This window comes from Falco cherrug, chromosome 4 (assembly GCF_023634085.1).
Source record: "Falco cherrug isolate bFalChe1 chromosome 4, bFalChe1.pri, whole genome shotgun sequence".
Classification (NCBI taxonomy): Eukaryota; Metazoa; Chordata; class Aves; order Falconiformes; family Falconidae; genus Falco; species Falco cherrug.
The window spans coordinates 36,170,870-36,193,408 of NC_073700.1; the positions used below are offsets into that span (position 1 = coordinate 36,170,870).

General features: G+C 38.2%; 1 protein-coding gene across 1 annotated transcript in view; it reads left to right on the plus strand.

Moving 5' to 3' along the window:
- Nucleotides 1-22,539, plus strand: part of SHISA9 (shisa family member 9) — a 191,429-nt gene that overhangs the window by 158,000 nt on the left and 10,890 nt on the right. Inside the window, exon 3 of the mRNA XM_014282624.3 lies at nt 11,076-11,231. Within this exon, the coding sequence (XP_014138099.2) occupies nt 11,076-11,231 (156 nt within the window). The remainder of the gene's footprint in view (nt 1-11,075; nt 11,232-22,539) is intronic.

Below are 22,539 nucleotides of genomic sequence, written 5' to 3' on the forward strand. Positions count from 1 at the left end.
AAATGGTGTGAAAAAACAAGGTGCATCCCTATTAAATGAGATTCAAGGTTCTATGTATAAGAATAATCACCTAAAGAAACACAGGATAGGAAAGAGATGGTAAAGAGCAGTCTGACATAAAAGGATTCCTGGGCTTTAGGGGACTGAAGGAGAAATGGCAGAAACACCACCATGCTGATGCCAGAGAAGACATGGTGTACTAGAGTGCATAAATAAGTAGAGATCCTGCAAGAGATGAGACATATGAGAAGATATGAGATGCCAAACCTCAAGAAAGATGTGTTCAGAAAGGCTGGATTTCTGACACCTCTAATCATTCTGTATGAGAAGACCGAAAGCATTCCCATTCTGTAGCACAGACTTGGTTTAAAAGCCTTGAGCAAAATACATAAAATGCTGTAGCACAAGGGATAGTAATCATCTGCTCTTCATATCCTTGGAGGATAAGAGAACTAATGGACTTAAACTGCCTTAGAGAAAATACAAACCAGATAATATGAGAAGTTCTCTAATGGTGAGGTTACCACTAGAATAGCATTAGAACTGGAGCAGATTGTGGAGGTGGCTGTGGAGCCCCTCACTGGAGACTTTTTAAAAACATGACCTAACATCTATCAAGAGTATAGGTAATCCTTCCTGAAAGGAGAATGGGATAAATGAGATAATCTTTTGAAAAGCCAGTCTTTTGTATTTTCTGTGATTCAGTGCAACAAGATAACATGCATCCTACTCCCTAATCAGTAAATTTTGTCCTCTATTATTCTAAAAGATAACAAATTATGGCTATTTCTCAGAGAACAGAACTGTAATTCTTCACCAGCCTTCTGAGTTTTTTCTCTGAGCTTTTGTTTGTGTAACAGACTAAGAAAACAAAACTGACACCACCATAACTAAGATGTGTACATGCAAATCCCTAACGGGATACTACAGCTTCTCTGTAGCACACTGATATATTTTCTTCTCTAGAGAAACTCCAAAAAAATAAACTAAACTATGCCATAAAGTAAAAAGCACACTCTTCCCCATTACTGGGTCAGGTATATCAGGACAGAATATGCCACTAGAATATGCTCAGGCGAGATATATATTTAAGTAAACTATTTCTCAAATCCTGCATTTGTTGGATAATTAGTTAGTGAAATTGTCCTCAACCTTTGCTGACTGAAGGGGACCAATGATGAGTGACTTCTTTGCAATTTTAACTCTGTCGCTGACTTAAATCTTAACTCAGTTGCCTTTGCCCATGAACTGTGCGAGAATCCCACAGGCGATTTGTTACACACAAGCTATAGGCAGGGGACCACTAAGTTACTGCTTAGACACAACAGTAAATAACAAAGACATTAAGTCAGTAACATGTTAGCTTTTAGAATTTTTATAAAACACTATGTCTAGTCTTTTCCTTCTAAACAGTTGATATATTGGGACAGCTAATGACAAACTAGTAGAATGCCTGCAAGTAAGGGCATTTTTAATATATTCAAGCTGCATAAAAATTTACACTTACTGGTCATCAATAACCATTATGGTAAGAGAAAACAATAAACAAGTAAGTCATATAAACATTTAGAATAAATATTATAATGACAGGCACATTCCCATTAAGTAAAAGTATATTAATTGTAGGAAGAAAACTAATTTCATTGAAAGACAAAACGAGCAAAGCAAAGAATCTCAGCTGGATGGTACATCTTGGTAAACTCCTTTTATTGTTGTGAAAAGGTACAGAAGCATTTGATTTGTAAAACAACTGATACCTTATAGGAAAGTGTAAAGAACATTCTTCTATGCAAAAAGAAAATCAGTTGTGTAAGTCAAATTTGCTGAATTTATCTTTTCTTAATTTGCATAGCTAAGGATATTTGCAGTGCTCAGAGTGTGTATAACTGGTGGGTTTAATTAATTTCTCAACTCTGTTACTTGAGGCAAAAGAAGATGAAGAAAACCAGAAATGTGGGTGGCAGTGAGAACACATCACCGCTCCCTGCCCTCCTACAACCCAAGCAGTGGAAATTGATATGAAAGCAGGGTCTTGATATCTCAAGAGTTCATCTGCTTATTGCTGCCTTAAAGGTTATAATCCTCTGTTTGTGAAGCCACAATGGGTTGCTCTAGAGAAGATTACAATGTCACAAATCCTATCAGGGGATTATAAATCTGTCAGGTTGTGAGTAATTATGAAGGAAAAGCAAACCATCAGAGGACACAGAAATAACCTTCATAAAAGGAGATATGGTGTCACAATATAAAAGTCTACATGGAAAATGAACCTCTGTAGCACTATTGCTAAGCAAGAGCCCAGAAAATATTACAAGAATGTGAGTCGACAGTATAGCATGGAGCCCAAGGGAAACACAGAAGAGAGAGGCTTCCAGCCAGTTTAGTCACAAGGCCAGTGATATCCCACTCCCACCCTCCTCGGATGGCAGTAAAACAGCCAACGGATTTCACAGAACTCTGCTCCTACACACTTGGAGTCTAACCAGAAACAAGGAGCCCAAACCTGAAACATGATGAAGGCCCCATCTCCTAAATCACTGCGACCACAGAGAATTCAGCACTTCACAGCATCCGAGACTTCATCTAGAATACAGTGGGAAGCTTCAGTCACCAGCTCTTGAATTTAACAGATACACAAAGATGCAGTTGCCTCCTTCCCCATTTGTAATGTGTCACACAGAGTTCAGAAGCAGAAGAGCTCACAGGCATGAGATTCTTATATATATATCTCTAAATAATTCCCAAAGATTTAAACATAAAGTGGCAGCAGCCCATTCACTAAGAAAAAGGCCCTTTTACAGGAACATTGTGTGAACTTCCCTGGCAGGACACAGATGGAAATGGAGCCCCACACTTCTTTGGCCACATTACTACTGATTTTCCTTCTTTTATGTTTCAACCCTCCCTAAAATCACTGTTCAAAGAAATATGACCCTTGCCTTTCACATAGGTAAGTGCCTGAAGGATGTAGATAGAAAATTAAAGGGGTGGAGGGGGGGATTTGTATTGTAAAATTAGTGCTGTCCCCATCTGCACTTCAGGTAAAAGTATTGAGAATGAAGAGTTCATCTGTTTCTGAGTGTGTGTAGATAGCATTGTCTTCATGTGACAGCAGTGCAGATTCCACTGCACTGGAAGGAAACTTGGGAGTTTTACCGTCTAAAAACAGGCATGGGGCACTTTTCAAGCAACAACAGCACTCTGACTGTACAGCTCACTGATATGTCTCTGCAGTTTACTTCTTGCCAGAGGAAAATCAGTTCCTCCCAAGATATGCACCAAGAGCAGAGCACCATGGATTTTGTGACCTGGCTCCTTGACCTTCTTTCCCATGTCCAGATGAGTGACATTGTCTCTAAACATCACCTCATGATCTCCCTATGGTGATGCTTTCTTATAAAGACTGCATCCACAATAACCTTTTTCATCAGTGTCTCCAATTAGATCAACAAGGTGCTAACAGGTACTATGCCATCCAATCTCTTGCCAATTTTCAGCTTGAACCAACAGGAATTTTGGTGTCAGTCAGCACTACAGACCCTGCTGATTCATAAACGCTTGCAGCAGGGGATATACTTCACTTGCCTATGCTCCATGCTGTCAGTGCAGCCCACAACACCACTGTGTCATAAGGAGTTTAATACCTTTTTGAATCTGACAGTGTAACTGAAGATGTTCCGGTGTCCAGCATTTTTCTGTTTTGAGGAAAAAAGCTTCTCCTCAGAAATCTATTGAGGATATCCAGATGTGAAAGACCATGCAACCTCTACCCATCGCAGAGAGCAACAGACCACAGGGTTAATTATGTAGGAAGAGAATAGAAAATATACAGCACAAGACATCAGTACGCTGAGACACTTGCGTTCAGTGGCACCATGGAGATTCAAGAGTATAACATGTAGCATGGGACTAACTCCTACAATTCCTTGATAGGACAGAGAAAGGCACAAGGCAGTATGTTTGATGACAGGCATTTACACTGTAGACTGTCACTTTCATTAAACAGAAACATTTTTTTGCTGGATGAAATGCCATCCCACTCATCCTAGACTTTTTGTGATGGTGATTAGACGGGTAGGTTGTCTGTGTTACAAGAATGTTTTTGTGATACGGTGCAGAGACAGAACAGATAACTGGCTAGCATAAATTGCCATGAAAAATATGTATTGTCTCAGAGCTATCACATTTGGGAAAATACGGCTACTCACATGACTTGTGCATCACTGATGAGAAAACAAAGAATTCTGCGTATCATAAGGGACAGAGACTTACAGGGATAACTTACAACACCACCATATACTGAATAGCACCACTCCATGTGTTACTGCGGGTAGAACCTCACCTCGGAAGCTGCATTGCAAGGCTACAAGTGTTGAGAAATGGCAGCAGTAATCATAAAAGCTTGGAAAGATAGTCAGAAGAAGAAAGATTGAAAAGAGTGAAATTACTTACTTCAGAAAAGAGGCAAATACTTGAAAAGTGGAAAAAGTATATAAAATGAATGGTACAGAAGCTGGATGGCGAGCATCTGTTCTTGCTAAAATACAGAATCAGTTACATTGCAAGGCAGAGAAATGAAGATTAGATGATAGGCACACTTTCAGGTTCAGGACTTCTACTAGACTATGGAAAATATTGCCGCAGACTGCCATTAATGTAACAAGAGCTGAAATACCATTTTATGACTACGTGGAGAGCAAGACCATGCAGATTTATAACAGTTAATGCAAACCAAAGGGTTTAAGAAGGTTGCTGTTTTGGGGCATGACCTGCATTGCTGTTTCTGAACATAACCCCTACTGTAGGGGATAAACACATACCTTTCAGAGTCAATTTTGCATATAATACCATTGGGGCTCTTGTACCCTCCTGTCACACATCTAGTACTGGACAGAGAGCGGCTACTAAACTGGACAGACCACACATATTAGGTGTATGTCTGCACATGCACAAACAGTGCATTATTTAATGGGTGTGCAGCCTGATTTTGACATACCAGCCCTTGCAGAACATACCCTCGTATGCTCCTGCATGCAATGATGCTCTGGATGTGAATAAGAAGACACAACAGTTAATGCACATCTGAAGGCAGGGGCAAAGAATTAAACAAAACCACAATGACAATGGCAATACAATACCGACAAAAAAATAAAAAAGTTATACAGGTGTAGGAAAATGCACACACAAAACCTCAGGTCAGTTCAACTGCATTGGGACAACTTACAGAAAGGCCAGAGCAAGTGTATAGGCCAAGGATTTGAGTTTCACCCCAACAGGAGGCTCAGTCCCATGAATGGAAAACAGTCTTATTATCCAGGAAGGAACTGATCTGAAAGTAATTTGATTACAGGCATAGCAAAGTTGTTAAAATCCCAGAGCCTTCATCATATCCAGGATTTTTCAGAAACAGCAACTGCAGTTCCTGTTGGTGAGGCTTGTAGGAATGCAAGTATGGATTTGCAACACTTTACGAGCTAGTCTTATAATTAAATATAATATGCTCAAGAACAGAGAGGCAAATATGCATGTTGGTGGCAGTGCAGTTATAGATGGGAGGGGAACAATTTTATACTGGTATTCTCTAATCACTCAGATCTATCCTGTTTTCATAGTTGTTATTTTTAATTTTAGTTAGTTCAGGGCATATCATTTTCTCGAGTATCTGAAAATTCTCAGCTATTACTATCTTTTGCTCTGAATTTCCTCCCTTTTCCCTCCTTTACTTCCCAGTTGTCTTTTGTCTGTCTTGTTCTCATTTCTTTTGTATGTGTGTCTGCAGGTGGCTTTTATAGCAAAACCTCATTTCTGCTTTCCTGCCCTTCCCCCATTCCCTCCTATTTTGTTACTGCATTGCCTGTCTCATTTGTTCTTTTCTTTATGCCTGGAACTGCTCATTTACTAATAGATACCAAACTGTGCCTATGGAGTTTTTTTCATTTTCCCTGTCTTCAAGCACCAAAACTGAATTCATTGCTACAGAAAGGAGTGAATCCGCCGGCCACTCTACATAACAGGTTTCACTCTCCCATGGCTGCAGAGGAGGAGGATAGTGGCTGAGCTTAGGGAACGTTCATGGCAGGTTGTTAGATCTCAAACAGTGAATAAGCTTGTTATTGCTAGGTGCCTACTAGCATCTCTTCCTCTAACCCTGATTTTTTCCCATAATTCTTGACAAAAATAATCGAACTAGGTGAACAGTACAATATATTATATAAACAATGCAGACAACAAACAAACAAAAAGAACAAAGAAGTTTTGGGGCTTTTTTACCACATTCAGACATGTGACCATGGTGTGTCAGGTGTTTCCACACTGGATTCTTGTTTGTATTTAATAATTGCTGAGATGCTCATTCCTTGATTTCTGAATGAAACGCATAAATTAGATATGACACCATCTTAATTGGATAGAATGCAGCATAGCTACAGCAACCAATTACATTATTGTCACCGTGACACACACTAAAGCAACTCCAAAATTCACAATCAGGGAGTGGTGGAAACACTCAAAAAAAAAATTTTTCACTTGAAAAATGCAGTAAGCTGTTAGCTGTAACATCTGGATATAAGTTTCAATTGAACAGTCTGAGATGTAAGTCAAGATAATAGACAGATAATGTAATTATCAGTCTTCACCAGCTACTAGGACTGTAATCAGAAGCCAATGCCTTATAGCCATTTCTAAAGGCTCATTGTTGGTGACCGGGATGTAAACCCCAATTTCTCTAGCTATAAACTGGTTTTGGTGCAGCTTCTTTCCAGTTTATATTTTCTGCTCCCTTTGCCTCCCACAAGCCTTTCTATACCTAGGCCTCTTAAGGGGTTAACAGTCAAAAGGACTCTTCAGCATCTGAAGATTTTATTTTTTTTTCCTGTATGTCTCATTTTCTGCCCAGCAGATATCTAGCTTCTGTGTGGTGAGTTCCAGCATGCTTTTTCAAACTCTGCCTTTTAGGCTGGTAGTAGGAAGAAAGAGAGCAAACTTTTAAGGCTACATCTAGAATGACTCCTCAAAGCCTTGGGAGGTTAGGAAGCAGACTGGCATCGTATTTGCTTGCTTCAGCAGAAAATAAGATAGATTGTGAATATCGCAAGCTTTTTACAATATCATCATTGCTAATCAGGTCTGACTATTCATGCTAGAAGCTGTGGCACAAACAGTTTTTTGACTCTTTGTGATATTCATATTCTCTGTCTTTTGAAAATAAATACATAAATTGGCAGTGGCACAGTGCAGCTGGTTATATGGAATGCCATGCTGGACAATGCACCAGGGTCAGGTTGCCAAAAGTGAAGTATCAGCACAGCCACAGCTTTCAGGTTAAAGTTGTCCCCATTCAGTGAAGCCAGCTATTTGCAAATACCAAACACAGAATATCTGGTTTATAAGTATAACGGATTTCACTTGGCGCTAGAGTTCAGTGATAAAACCGACAGGGATTTTTCCGGTTAAACTTGCTTCCAATTGAAACCAATCCCTTGTATCCCAAAATATTTTTTAATGCAATAGATTACTATTTGCTCCCCAAAATATAAGACATGGTATTTTTTCCAATTTCAGGAAAAAAATGTCAAAGTCTCAAACTGAAAAATCTCAAATTTCATATTGAAACCTTGTGAAGTAGTTGTAGACAAATTTCTTTATTTCCTGAGAGAATCCTTATCCGGTATTGCTGAGACTGGGGCAGTATTTACAAGTATAAGACAACCCTGCTGAGGCCAATATCTTTTTTAGTAGTATATGTGGATTGCTGCTGAGTAGGCAAGACCTGTTTGAACCTCCTAGTTGCTACTGGCCAAGCCTAGGCTCCCCCAGTGGTTAGACTTGCACTCCCTGTCACAGGTCCTGCTGCAGAATTTGCATTGCATCATTTTTACTTCCATTACGAACATTTCCTAAATAGCATCCAAATACAAGTGAATTTACTCATCACCATTACATTGCATGGAGAAAACAACCTAAGTGACCCATTTGCTAACTTATTTTGAGAAACCCAAAGATAAGGAATCGGAACACACGTAGTTTAGTGAGCTAGCAAGCAAATGCAACATTCAACAGTCTTGGCCAGTTTGACTAAAATTTAGTATGATTCAAAATTAGACTGATGTATATATCCAGACGAGATTTTCCTTTTAGGCCCTAGAAGTCCATTCCAACAGGAGTCTCTTTACAAATTGTAATTGGTCTTCAATATAGTTCAATGCACTTTGTCAGAGTTTGGCCTTTTGCTTAATTGACTTTGTGCAAATGGCCAGTGGAATGAGTAATTTGAACTGTGTCTTCTATGTGATGACTCAGTCTTGTATAAGCATCTGGGTACAAGTGAGGGGCACTGTGCAGTCAGTGCAGCAGTGAAAGTAAGTCATTAATTTGCTTGAAATTCATAATTCAGGAAGTTCTGGGCTTTTAACAAGACACAAGAGAAGGCAAAGATGATCCAGAAATGGAAAATGCACTCCCTTCCATCTTCATAAACACTGAAAGAATCAAACCTCAGCAACATTAGTAACTCAGCAACTTAGTAATAACAGTCTGCCACTGAACACCTGGATGAAACACAAGTACACCTCATTCATTTTCCCCAGTACATTTCTGGGGTAACTTTCTTCACTATGTTTAAAGAGCTGACTGAGTAAAAATTATAGGTCTGAGTCCTGGTTAACTACACCTTATTTAATGTGCTCAGAATACTTTCATCACAGTGAAATCATGATGTTTTGATAGACTGAATAATGAGAAGTGCCACAAGTGAACTTTATAGTAGTAGCGTCTACAAAGTGCCGACTTAGCTCTACTCAGAAAAAAAAAGGAGTGTCTGTAGTGGTAAAATTTGACACCTTCCTTGTATTAAAGGTGCAACCCATGCTGGTATCTTTAGAGCTGCCCCGTTACCGAAACGTGGCTGTGCTAGCACTCCTCCTCAATAATGTGCTTGCAGGTGCATCCATAAAAGAGATATTTAGAAGATGTGGATGGTTTGGAAAGAGTGGTCAGCTATTTTATGGTTCAAGCCATTAGAGTAAGAGGCTTTCCGCAGTTGTACTCTAGAGATCAAACAGGAGCGGAATAGGATTTCACTAATTCTTGCTCTAAGAGAATCACTCCCTTTAGTTACATCAAATGTGCCAGTACTACAGCTGAACAGAAACTTACTGAGAGATTTTATGTATTAGAAAATAGAAATTCATTAAAATAACAACTGTTTCTGTGAAAGGGTTGACTTAAAAAACTTACCCTTTCAAGGTAAACCTACCAAAAAAGATTCCAAAAGTGTTCAAATACTTTTTGGGGGAATTCTGAAACAGAAAAGTATCTGGTTTTCAATCCAACATAACGTTTCTCTTCTAAGAGTGAGCCACCTTATTTTATATACATATATATATAATCTTGCAATCATAATAAAATGTTTCTCCTGATCTGACACAATATTTGCAAAAAAAAAAGTCCAACTTCAATTTCATTTGTTTGGTAAAAGAAATAAAACCACTTAGTGGAAAATTCTTTTGTTGTGGGAAAATCATTTCTGATTCAGCTCTGCTTACTATCAACAAACAGTTTGTTCCCTATTAACAAAAAGCAACAGCAAGAAGAATCATACTGTTAGTAGATGGTAGCATTTCCACCGTTTTTCTTGAGTTGCCTTGAGGTGCCCTCACGACTTGTTTACATGTGTATGTGGTAGGAGGATGTGACTTCACTGCTCTGCAGAGGCAGGGGCACCCTCTGTCTGAACGGCGGAGACCGCACCAGTCAGCGGCAACGGTGAATAAGAAGAAAGTTAAAACACACCTTCACTCTCCTTTTCTCTCCTAGCAGTAAATCTCTTACCTGACTTCAGAGCTGCTGCTCATGCATTCAGCTTCATTAATGAGCTTTGGAAAGGCAAGTGGCTCAATTCCCTGAAAATCCTGGCAAGCTGCAGGGATTATTTGGCTCCTGCCAGATCCTTTGGGCACTTGTGGGGTGGTCCACTCACTCCATCACAATAAACTTCCTTTCCTCTAACTGTTCAGCTTGCTTTCTACATGATCATAAGCCTGTGCTTGATGCTGTGGGAGTTAGTGCATTGTCACCAATCCAGCACCATGGTTTCATTGCAGGAGAAAAATGCGCTCATCTGTGATTTCAGAAGCCATGATAAGGTTCTAGGATTGACCATCAGCCCAAATATCTCAGAATACACAGCCTGGATAAAGACTCGGCGTAAAAGATATGCTGACCATGTTGAAATCTGTGAAATTCAGGTTTTCAAATGGAGTGCAACATACAATTCTGACCAAACCTTTTAGAAGCTGAAACCAAATGTTAAAAACAACTAATAAATTATGATATATCTTAGAAAGAAAAGTATCCAGGTTGTATTCTCTACTATAAAGGAACAAAACAACTCCAGAATGGTTGTGGGGTGAGTGCTGGTATAAAACTGTACCTAAGCAGTAATTAGCTCCTGCTTTTAGGTATGTAATCTACAGAGAACATTATCTTGGTATGATATTGTGATACCAATCATCAGGGAAAAGGAGAAAACATAAGGACAAAGGGTGAGCTTTGAAGAAATTACCTAATGATATTCATGAGCTAAAACTGCACACTCTGCAGAGTGCAAATAACCGAGCTGGTTCTGGTATTAAAAGCAGTGTCTAACTGCATATATGCAGCAGACTAGCTAAGCTAATTTTAATTATCCTGGCTATATAACTGCACAGACAGAATGATACTACTGCCCTGTATTCAAGCTACATTGGAATAAAATTCAAGTTTTGGTTTGTATCCTAATGCTGCAGCAAATTCAGCCTTTGTGTTGGTGTGCAACTGTTTTGAAAACCTATTTTTCAGTTCAAAGATCTTTATATGAAAGTTAGCATGTATTGCTACAATCATTCGTCAGACTTTAATCACACCATTAACTGTTTGAAATACAGGTTTGCTGTACTCAGACTCCCACTTCATAGTAAATAGTGTTTTGTTGCATTAAATCTCATGACATATCCTGTCTATCTGTACTGGATAATGATGTTAAAACCTTAAGACTGATTTATTTTTTTCTTAATGCTTGTTGATTTTCTTCAATACAGACCCACCACAGATGAATAATGTCATGCCAACATCTCCCCTCCTTCCTCAGATGGCACATCAACATTCATACCCCAGCCTGGGACAGATCACAAACCCATATGAGCAACAGCCCCCAGGCAAAGAGCTTAACAAGTACGCCTCTCTAAAGGCAGTCGGTAAGTAAGCAACACGACGCATGACTTCTCTTTAGATCAGTATGTTGCTTTTGCTGTTGTCAGCTGACATTCTGCTTCCAAGTTAAAAACAAAGTCTTGCTCATCTGGACTACTTCATGATAGAATTTCATATAGAATATTATGTTAGTTGCAAGTGTATTAAAAATTAACAGGGGGACTATAATTAGTGATAAAAAAATTGCATGTAAGGATCAGTGATCAGAAGTATGTGTGTTTATATGTGCATACAAAATTACACCATACCTACTGTACACCATTTTTCAGCAAGTTTCACCTATGTTGTATGCACAGTGTTCAGCCCTAGTTCTTTATGCCCCGAATATGCCCACCTATGCATTTTGGTATGCATTTTCCATACCTATCTGAACAAATGAGAGAGAAAAACATCAAGTATGTTGCAAATTTAAAGCATATAATTTAGACACCTGGTAAACACTTCCAAAAAGAGAGGTACTTGTATGCTTCCAAAATAAGAGCGTTCACATTTTCTGCAGGATGCGCATTAGTAGGTCACTGAAGGAATAGTCTGAGGCTTTATGATTTCAAATAACTGGTGCATCATAAAGCTCCTAATAAAGGTCCTGGTAGTGGCTATTTTCTGTGACTGATCAGTATAATACACTATTATTTTAAGCAAATGGAAGAACATCTTCAAAGAAACAGTTGTGGGTAGGGAAAAGGACAATAGTGGGTAAACATTTTGACATAATTTTCATATTGGAAACATAAGTTGATAATACTTTTCAGGGGCTGTAAATACCGGCTGCACGCTATGTGAAGACAGAAAGCCTTTATGATGTTACATTTCAGGCCCCTACTAGACAACAATAAACGAAGAACTAAGAGGGGGTCTATTCATAGCTTTGCACTAACCCTTGCTCAGCTTACACATATGGATGTTAACATCATTTCCCCATGAATTTAGAGCAGTATCACACTGCCTATTTCCAGCCAGAGCTATTTAGCTCAGAAAAACAGCAGAACAGCTGAGAACGTTCTGACTTAAGAATCTAGTATTTGTCACGCCAGAAATTTCCATCACAAACTGACATTCCTTTATCCAAACTTCAGGATAGCAGACCTCTAACAAAATGTACATTGAAGTCCCATCTCAAATAGTTTAGCCTCGGTTTAGCTTGTCATTTTGTTTCTTACATGTGGCATTTTTAAATCTGTTTATAAAAGACAAGTGTTAATAGCTTTCTGCTGCATTTTGAATACAGACGGAGTAGCTTTACAATTGCTTCTTCAAAAGGTGGTACTGTGTAACGATGTGGTGATTATCACAGATTTATGCTCTGATTCTTTTTCAGATGTCAATTTAGGGCAAGCCAATTGTCAAAGCTAAAAGGTACTTAAGCATAATAAAATGAGAGATGAAACTTCTCTCATCTGCCTAAGAGCCACTGAATGTACTTATTTTAAAAAATTATTAAATTACAACTTAGGTATTTCTTGGGTGTCTGAGTACAAGTTTTTAATGCAGCTAGATTATAACCATACAGTTAAATCAACCTTGAAAGATTGTGCACTTCAGCTCCAGAAGTTGTATAATGCCTCTCAGAATTTTAGATTAAATTAAACATAACTTTCAGAGACATTTTCTTCCAGGAGGATTACAGCATCTACCCGTGCTTTTCCCCCCGCCCCTGTAGACCTACTGGTTTCAGACCACATTGGCCAAGTTTTAGATTCAAGTAAATTTTCACAAGAAAAGTACAGAAGTGCTGCATTGTTATCCAAACTTTTCAGCAGAAAACAACAGAGATTTTGAAACTGTTACACATTCACGCCTTCTGTCTGGACGTATGGAGCAAGAGTTAAATATGCTCTGGTTTTAACCACTTTCAGACTCTCAAAGCCATGATTCCTCCCAAGAGGTACCTCTTGAGTACATCCCAAAATCACAAAGAGGTTTTTTTCCATGATGCCAGCCAGGCCTGGGTTTGTGACCATGCTGACATCAGCCTAGACAGACTGCACATTGCAGAGTTCATATTGGCTTTGTAGGAGCTCTGAGAGGAAAAAGCAACTGGCCTACATCAGGCCCCCCAGTATAAATTTAACCTGACAACATCTTTTGAACAAATAGACTGAGTTCACCCTGACCTGGTATTCATGTCACAGGGCAATGGCATTTTTCATATGCTAACATTCAGAGTCGCGTTTACTGATCCCCATGGCAGGTTAATGAATGCATCTAGTCCCTTTCCCTTTGCATTCATTGATAATGGCTTGAGGGTGGATTCATTTGCCACAACATAAGTTTAATAAGGGATGTGCTGTGTATATCTCCATGTGTTTGAGGCAAACCATATTCATTTAAGTGCCTCTTACTCTGCATGATCCCATTGTTCAGGTGTAGTCCACTGTGATTAATTCTCTTCTTTAATGGAGGATGGAGGTGGAGGAAGAAGTATTGCTATTGCTTTGTAGCAACTGTAGCTATAGTACGTTAATACCACTCGTCACAGTGTGGCCATAAGTGGTAAGAAGTTTAGATAACTGAAAAAGTGATGCTTTACCAGAGGCAGTATTAAATTAATTTCCACACAGCTGCTTTCTTCTGAACTACAGATGTCCTAAAAATTTGGCTGTCTAATTTGGGAAGTAAGCTACTCATCCCTCAGTGACTCGCTGCTGTGAAAAGTCAGTTCATGGGAAAGTAGCAAGTCACAATGATCTCCATCCTGGACCATGTTCAGGACCTGCATTAAATTCAGTACCTAAGACTCAAGCGCTTGTGAAAACAAGAGACAACAGTGCCATTGCTATTAATTTGCCTTGTCCTACAGAATGGGAATGACCAATACCATGGTAGTGAGGCCAAGCTGGTCACTAAGAAGCTATTCAGATCTACACCCTAGACTCCAACAGAGTGCAATTTGAAGTTGGACTGTTCATGCATGTATGCAATGCAACGTGTGCATTGCAGAGTGTCTGATTCAGCACAACAGGGGAGAAGAGAGTTGAAAAGGCCAATGTGGATGTATTTTATTTAAAACACAAAATATTTTTTGTGAACCAGTTCAAACTGCACAGCCAAACCCTTACACACTCTATGGAAGAGGATATTTTCCATATTTCTTGTTAGGAATTTATTTTTTGCAGCCTCCAGAATTCCTTAAGTACTGACCAGCAGCTACTGACCAAATTCAACTTTCCCTCTTACTGTCTACGGGCATTTACATCTCTGAATAATGTGAGAATATTCTGTGCCTATTTTATATTAGATGAGTGCTTGGAGTAATAGTGAGTTGAGATTTACTTACTCTTTCCCTCACCGCACCAGAATTTTGCACTTCTTCTACCTTAACACATACACCACCAGACAATAATCAGCAGAAGGTAGAAGACACCCTTGAAATGAGACAGAGCAACACACACTTCCTGAAAGAACAGACACACACTCCATCTCCTAGCATCTCTAGCCTAACTGATAGGTGCACTCTGTTCATCCATTATTTGCTCATTTTTGAGCCAGAGAATCTTTTCTCAACAGTGCCAAATTTGTCCCACCAGAGAATGCCAGAGACTGTATCTGAGGGAAAAGGGTTAACAAGCTGTAAGACCAGTCCCACCAAAAGTGGTCACTTAATATTTTGTGGCAATAAACCACTCAGTGTTTTGGTATTTCAGTTTTTTGGTCACCTGAGATGACATGATCCTACTTTTCTTTGGTGCTTTTGCCATATTTCATTATTTATGTGAAAAGTGCAGAAAGAGGTTTTTCTGCATAAATTATTCTTATTTCCAGTTCATCAACCATGTTTTTACTCCATGCTTAAATGGTTATTGCTCACTTAAGCAATACTGACATGCCTAAAGCTACAAGTGGATGGAGATCTTGTATCTGAACACCTTTATAAAATTCAAGTCCCAAGACATACAAAGGTAGCTCATCACAAATTTTTCTACTCATCATGTGGATACTCATTCAGAAAGCATGAACAATCCAACCTCAAATTCCACTCTGCTGAGCTGTAATAGTCAGAGTCCATCCTGTTGCTTAATAAGTTTCCTAGAGCTCAAACTGGTCTCACTATCCTGAGGTATTAGTTATATTTATTCAGTCACATTGATCTGTAAGCTTGCCGCAGTAACAGTTGATTTTCTTTCCTGAGTTTCAGGGAGTGCAAAGTAACCAACTTTCTTTAGAATTTCTTGAAAAAATTAAAAAATACCTCAAATGCAACTTTCTAAAGCCCTGCAGGACTGGGAGATGGATTACTCAGCTGCTGGAGAGGTGCACAGACACACATGTGAAAACAGAATACAAGTATTTCTACAGTTTAACATGATTTTATATTTCTTTCATAAACTTTCTTCTTCCCCTCTCTCACACACAGCCTTTAAGGAACTGATTGGGCATGACTTAAGAAGAGATAACTCAGACAGTCTAAATTTTTGCCAAAAAAATCCCCCAGACCCAAAACCAAATAATGGACAGAATAACTCCCTGAAACTCAGACCTAGAAAGCCTTCAGATTATGCTGGGAGTTGTAGTCTCCTGTGGGATGAAATCAGATCTCATTAATTCTAATTGATTGGATATAGTGCAGCTAGAGGAGGATATAACTGGCAGAAGACTCACAATCACATCTCTGAGTCCATAGCTCCCAGCATTTCTTGGAGCTTCACAGTTCTTTGATCCCAAAGGAAACGTTAGACAGTGCTCCAAGCTCTGCTTGCAGCTGCAAAACTCTAAAGTGAGTTTTTGCAAATATGACACTTGAATAATAAGTATCTCCTGTTTAGGTCACTGTTACTATGTAGAAAATATTGTGGCCACAAGTGCATCAATGCACATGGCAACATCTCCCTCAAAAAGGTGACGCATGTGAGAAAACTGTTTGGTTTGTTTGTCCTTTACAGCTACACACACAGAAGGATCCAAAGGGGAAGATCACCATAAGGTTAACTCTAAGATGTTATCTTTGAACCATCCTCCTGCCCGATGTGAAATTTGGTGGTACCTTCTCTTAAGCTTCAGATCCTCAGTTTCCATAAAAATCATTGTAACCCTATGCTGACACAAGATCTGTCTTACCAGGATAGAAGTGACTGCACAACTGCCCCCTAAGAATCTGGTACCTCTCTCACCAGATGAGATTCTGTACTGTTCCCATAGTTCATTATGCTCTGGGCTGAAAAAAAAATAATACTGTAATTGGAAAAAAGGAAACACACAACAGGGAAAAAAGCCTGCCCATGCATTCACAGGGATTGATACAATTCACCTTTAGAAAAGGTAGAACTACAGAATTGGGCACAGTACGTTTGTGTTATTCTCCTAAACCAGCCACCCTGTTACACTGACAGGTAAATATTCATGTGTCTTTGGAAGGCTCAAAAAGGAGTTGTGTTTTCATTTCGAAGAGTAAAGAAATTTTCAGCTACTACTTCCATAAGCAGTTACATAAAAATGGATTAAAAAAATCTGGGACATGGGAGTAGCTCCCTGGATTTAACACCATGAAAACAGACAAGGAAGTACAGATTAATGCATCATTTTTCATATCCAGAGGGTGATTCAGTTAATGATTTCATATATCTAGAGGTATGTTCAGTGTCACGCATAATGCCAGACTAGGCAATCTGCCCATTTCAGCGCCGGAACTACGGTTCTATCTCAAGGAAATATGACATAAAAGCTTGGTATATTATTATTATTATTATTTACTTAGCCCAGTGTGGCTGCAGAATTTGAAGCTTTTGAGTGTTCATTTGTTGAGGAAGTCTTTCATACTTTAATCCTTGCTTCTCCTTCAGGCATAGGAGAGAAGCCAAGGAGCACTGAGCAGCAAGCCTCCCCTTACCACCCCCCGGTAGCACCGTTCCCTCAGCCTTCCCATTTCCCAGCAAGATGAAGTCTCTTGTTCCACCTGTGTCTTCTGCTGAGACCCCCCAAGCTTCATGTCCTGCCCAGCTCGTGCAGCCTTTCAAGACCTTTTCTTGCTTGCACTAAATCATTTAATTGTTTCCTCTGTTTTATTTACCAGATTAGCTTCTGATAACCACAGGCACTCTGTCATAGGTAAATAAAAAATGCTCAGGGAGTCTTGATCAAAATTTTTCGTATTTTTCCGTCCAGCACACTAATTTCTTCTTCCAGTGAGTAGCCATATTTTAATTATAAATATGTTGTTCATACAAAGCCTCAGTATCTTGAGCAAGATCATTTACATCACTGACATTCTTTTACAGCCTTTTAAAGAAACAACATTTTACTATAAAATCTACAGGGTGATATTCTTTCTGAGGCTGAGGAATTCTGCTCTAAGTGATCAGGCACCCGAGCAGCCATTGCCTATGCCATCCTTTAGCAAATAAGCAGAGCTGTGAAAAGGTAACTCTTTGGGTATACATTGGTCTTAACAGAAACAACATCTAGGCTGCCAGGAGGAAATTGCAAATAGTCTTTCTTTTACAAGAAGCAGTTTTAACACCAAAATAAGCTGCTCTTAAACGTTTCCATCTACGTTGTCTCATTTTTAAGACTTTAGCAACACATTGAACATGTGAAAGAAAGCAAATCTAACCTTCAGGCCCATTTAGTTTAGGTTTATCTCAGGACTGTCAGTTTTCTGGGTTGGATTCACACCTATTGAATTTGTTTTGTCTGAATTTGGTCCACTACCTGGTTTTATGCTGGATGAAGAATATTTATAAGGATCTATTAAACTCTTAACCTATTTTTCATGCCAAAATAGCAAATTTAAATCTGCACATCCTTAATTCTTGTTCTTGAAATTTATATAATTTCCAGTCATGTTCCCTACACTGGATTCCCTACAAAGCAGAAACTATTTTTTTCTTTTTACCAGCATGTATTTTAAAACAGTGAAAATGAAACCATTGCCAATAGTCATAAAAGTTCAGATTATAAACACCACCCCACAACCTATCAGTTATACATCACAGAGAACTCAAACCCTTCCATTAAAATTTAGGTTGGTTCTCTGGAAACTGGTTTATTTTTAAAATCCTTATTATGTGATAATAAATCTAAATGAAACAAGAAGTAAATTTCTCCTTTTTATAACACACAACGGGCAGATCTAAAATAACAGTACTATGAGTCCAGCTGACTGTTATGGAATGCTACGCTTTCAAGTTTTTTTACTGTCTCTTGCTTGTCTTATGCCTTGGAAGACTGCAGTCTTCAGAGGTAAATAGCTTACAGTAACCAGGTTTATTTCCATCTATTGAGATCAGTGATGGCCACAGGAAGGAAACTAGTAAATCTAAATCAAGCATGGGTTAATCAAACCTATTTCTATGAAGCATTAATGAATGATGCACAGGATTTTTTACACATAAAGTGAAGATACGAGTAAGTGAAACTTTACACTTAGGCAATAAGGCTAAATAGAAGTGAACAAATAAACAAAGCTGAGCTCACGTGAAGACAAAGTCTAACAATGTTAAGCATTTTCACTTGCAATCCTTCTTAAACATTGTTTTCTGCAACTGTTATATTTTGCACTGTAAACACACATCTGTGTATAAACATACTTCCCATTCTGCAATGCAATTTTTTTAACCACTATTTAAGAGCAGAGGTTGATCGTAAAGATAAGAAAACAATTGTGAATACTTGCAGATAAATAGAAACACTGTGGGATCCCAGCTAAAGTCTAGATTTAGTCTGAAGTGTGGCTTTTAAAATTCCAAACATTGAGCCTACATATCAATGGTACTAGTTGTTCTGAACATACTCCACTGATTTTTCCATCCTGAACTATTAGCTGTGCAGGTCATTTACAGCAATATCTTTGCAATAAGTTTATTACAGGTTATCATAAGTTTCATACAGGTGCTCAACATGTAATATCCTGCAAGTGGTTCTCAGAAGTACAAAATGATCAAAACTTATAACTTACAGGTGACCCAAATCCACACATAGATGTTTTTCAAAAAATTAACTGAGATTTTAAGAATATATCTTGAGCTCATTACCATTTTTAAATACCTGCAGTAGTTAGAAAATGTTTTAAACTCAGCACATGGAAGTGAAGTTCTAAATGATTTCAAAATGTTAGCTTTGAATTAATTCTGGGGAAAAGTACTGAAGATAATTTTCTTGAATTAAATAAACAGTTTCTCTAACTAAAGGCTTTCAGGGAGCACTTTTATTTATTAAGTAGTCTTTTATGCTGACAATATCCAAATATAAATCAGGTTATAATTATTGATCCAGGATTTTTTATTCTTAAAAATCAAAAGGTGAAAAATGAAAGGTAGATTTTTAAGGTAGGATTTTGATTTATTTTTTCCCAAGAACCCACCAAAGAATAATGAAGTGAAGGCAGAGAGTGTAACTCTGAAATCCTACTACGATCAATATGCTTAATTCTGGAATAAATTTAAGAATTTGGGGTTTGGGAAGCAAACTCAGTGCGAAACAGACTTCAATTCCTATACTTGTACTTTCTTTCCCATAGTTCTACTGATTCACATTGGGTTTTAATTTTGTATGAAAGTATTATTTCTTTAAATACATCAGAATCTGCCTGCAGATTCATATCTCCATGCAGATAACAGACTTTTAAGTATTTCATTCAAGTCTGTTGCATTTACAGTGTTTGTGACATGAACATTCAGGTCTGTCTCTGTAATTTTAAACAGGTATGAGGATTACATTATTGCAAGTCAAGTTTACTTAAGCAAATAATCCTTTTTTGGGGTCTAACTGAAATCAAAATCTCAAAAGCTTTAATACTCTCCAGCTTTGTACATGGTATATGTCAACAGCAGTAGTGTGATGTTCTTCAGAATTACCCATGAATACCAAGTAAGAAGAGTAAGACAACTGATAGGAATGAATCCCTTATTAACAATATAATATAAATAGCAGCAGTTATCTCTCTGCTATTTTGGTTCTGCAAATGATGTTCTAAAGACAGTAAATGTGTTTAAGAGAGAAATTACACAGATAAAAGCCACAGAGATCATTGCTTTACTCCTACACACTCATACTATAATAACAAAGGGCTTGAGGCATGGAAGGAGGAAGAGCAGTAACGTGATTTGTAATGCACAGTTAATTTTTCTGAAAGTCCTTCCCTGACAGCTTATTTGAAGAAGGATAAGAGGAAAAAAGAAGTTGGGGGGTAGGGAATCTGATATATAGTAGCTATGATATTATAGCATCAAAAAAATCACTACAAGAATATCAGTCTGTCCCATCCTAATGATAATATTAAGTACAATTGGTAGGTTTTATAGTGCAAAGTTTGCAAAGCTTTCTAGGCTATGGAAGGTGCTCCTGCAAAAAGTTCACCTTCCCTTGCAAGGGATCTGCTACAGTGGGGGAGGAAGATCTGCAGCACAGTGCTTTTGGTTCTCATTTTCACAAGTGATGGTTATGATTGCAATTCCTGGATAAAAAGGTAGAGGTGGGAGCTGAACACTGATATGGCAGAAGTCTTATGTGTGTGTGTGCATGATTAAATATTCATTGAAGAGAGATTCATTACTGATTCTTCCTTGACTGTCTGTCAGACACAAATGCTTTTGCTTTATGTGAAGGCTGTTCAGAGGGATCTGTTCAGAGCAGGCATTAGTTCTGCTTTGCCTTTGGGTTTGGCCAATATCTATAAAAACCTTATGAAACTGATTTTCTTCTGACAGTGGAAGTTTGGCAGTTGCCAAAGAACACTATTTCTTTCCAGTTTGACACACAAATCTGATTTGAAAACCTCTGGCAATTATGCACAAGACTAATAATACAAATGCCACATAGTCTAATAGGAGGGAGACAGGGAGAGAAGGACAAGAAAAAACAGAACCGAATGTGTGCATGTACGGCTATGTAATTACTTCCTAGATTTTCTTTTTCTCTTGCTTAATAACTCTCTCTTGAAAAGGATTCCTTCTGGCAAAAAGAATAGAAAAGATAGGTTTCTAATAGAAACAACTTATGCCACAGTTAATTTTGAAAAAAAAAAATAAAAATCAACTTCAATCCAGAATGATTGCTAAAAATTCTTTAAAATTATAGCAGTTAAGAAACAGACCAAATAAAAATAACTCCTTCAAAAAATAGTTATTACATCACTAGGACCTTTTTCATTTAACCAGTGCAATTCAAAAAGCCTTTAGGCCTCATTCATACACAGAAAAAATAACATAAATCTAGTATGATGTCAGTTGAAAGCCAGAAAAATGCTGGTTTATTTCAGCACTAAAAACACGTCTTAATTAGGCATTTAGAGACTTGAAAAGGGTCTTCTGGGTTCTCATGCGGCTTCCTACATCATCACAACTAGAAGTATTTGTAGCTGATTGAGACATATGTTTAAGAGTTATAACCAGCAGTATACTAAAAGACCCAAACACATCTAATAAAAAGTATTAAAACTGAAAATGAAATTCAGAACACAGAAGAATGCCAACAGGGATGTGTGAAAAAAATGAAATTAGGTTCATGCTAAGAACAGTTATTACAAATAAATGTGGTCAGGAATATAACAGCTTTTTCAGTCAACATTAAATAAGATAAATTGACACCTTAAGGAAAAAACAAACACACATTTTTAGATGCTGAATCACATTGCAGAACACCGTGAATTTTTTTCCAACGTGACCCACATACTACTCAGTGTGCAGCCTGCCAGGACAGTCTACCTGGTTTGCGGTCCACTCCCAGGAGCAAGGCACGCTGCTGTGTGTGGACTGCCTGAATTACTGACTGCGGTACTAGGGCCTGTTATTGCACATGGCTGCACAGTTTCTCTGCAAATGTACAACGAAGCGGTGCTCCTGGAATAGTTAGGAAGCCCTGCCCTTAAACAAACTGAAGGTCCTCCCCAACCAAAAAGGTTACAAACAATTCCATATTATTGTTCATGTATGAAAGCATTGCTGTGAGCTTTTGACACAATCAGATTTGTCCTGATTTGCCTGAGAAGCATTAAAAACTACCCAGTGAAAAAGCAAGCAAGATAACTGAAGGAAGAAGCAGAAGAAGCCTTTTAAGCAAGTCTCCTAAGTGTTAACCTCTTTGGCTTTGGACAGCATTTTTAGAAAGCAAGCCAAACCCTCATTTCCTATAATCAGTTTATGCCGCAGTCATGCTTTATTCAGAAGCTAAGCATGACAGCATGACTCCTTAGATAGTTTCTATTTCAAAAGGCAAGTTTTCTTACCATATATAAGGTTTCTAATAAAACTCAAAGTGATAAATATGCCTAAATGAGATAAAACAAAATAAATATTTCACAGCAGACCTTTTCATATATATTTGTAATTGTAGATGCCATGAAAGGACATGAGCTTAGAG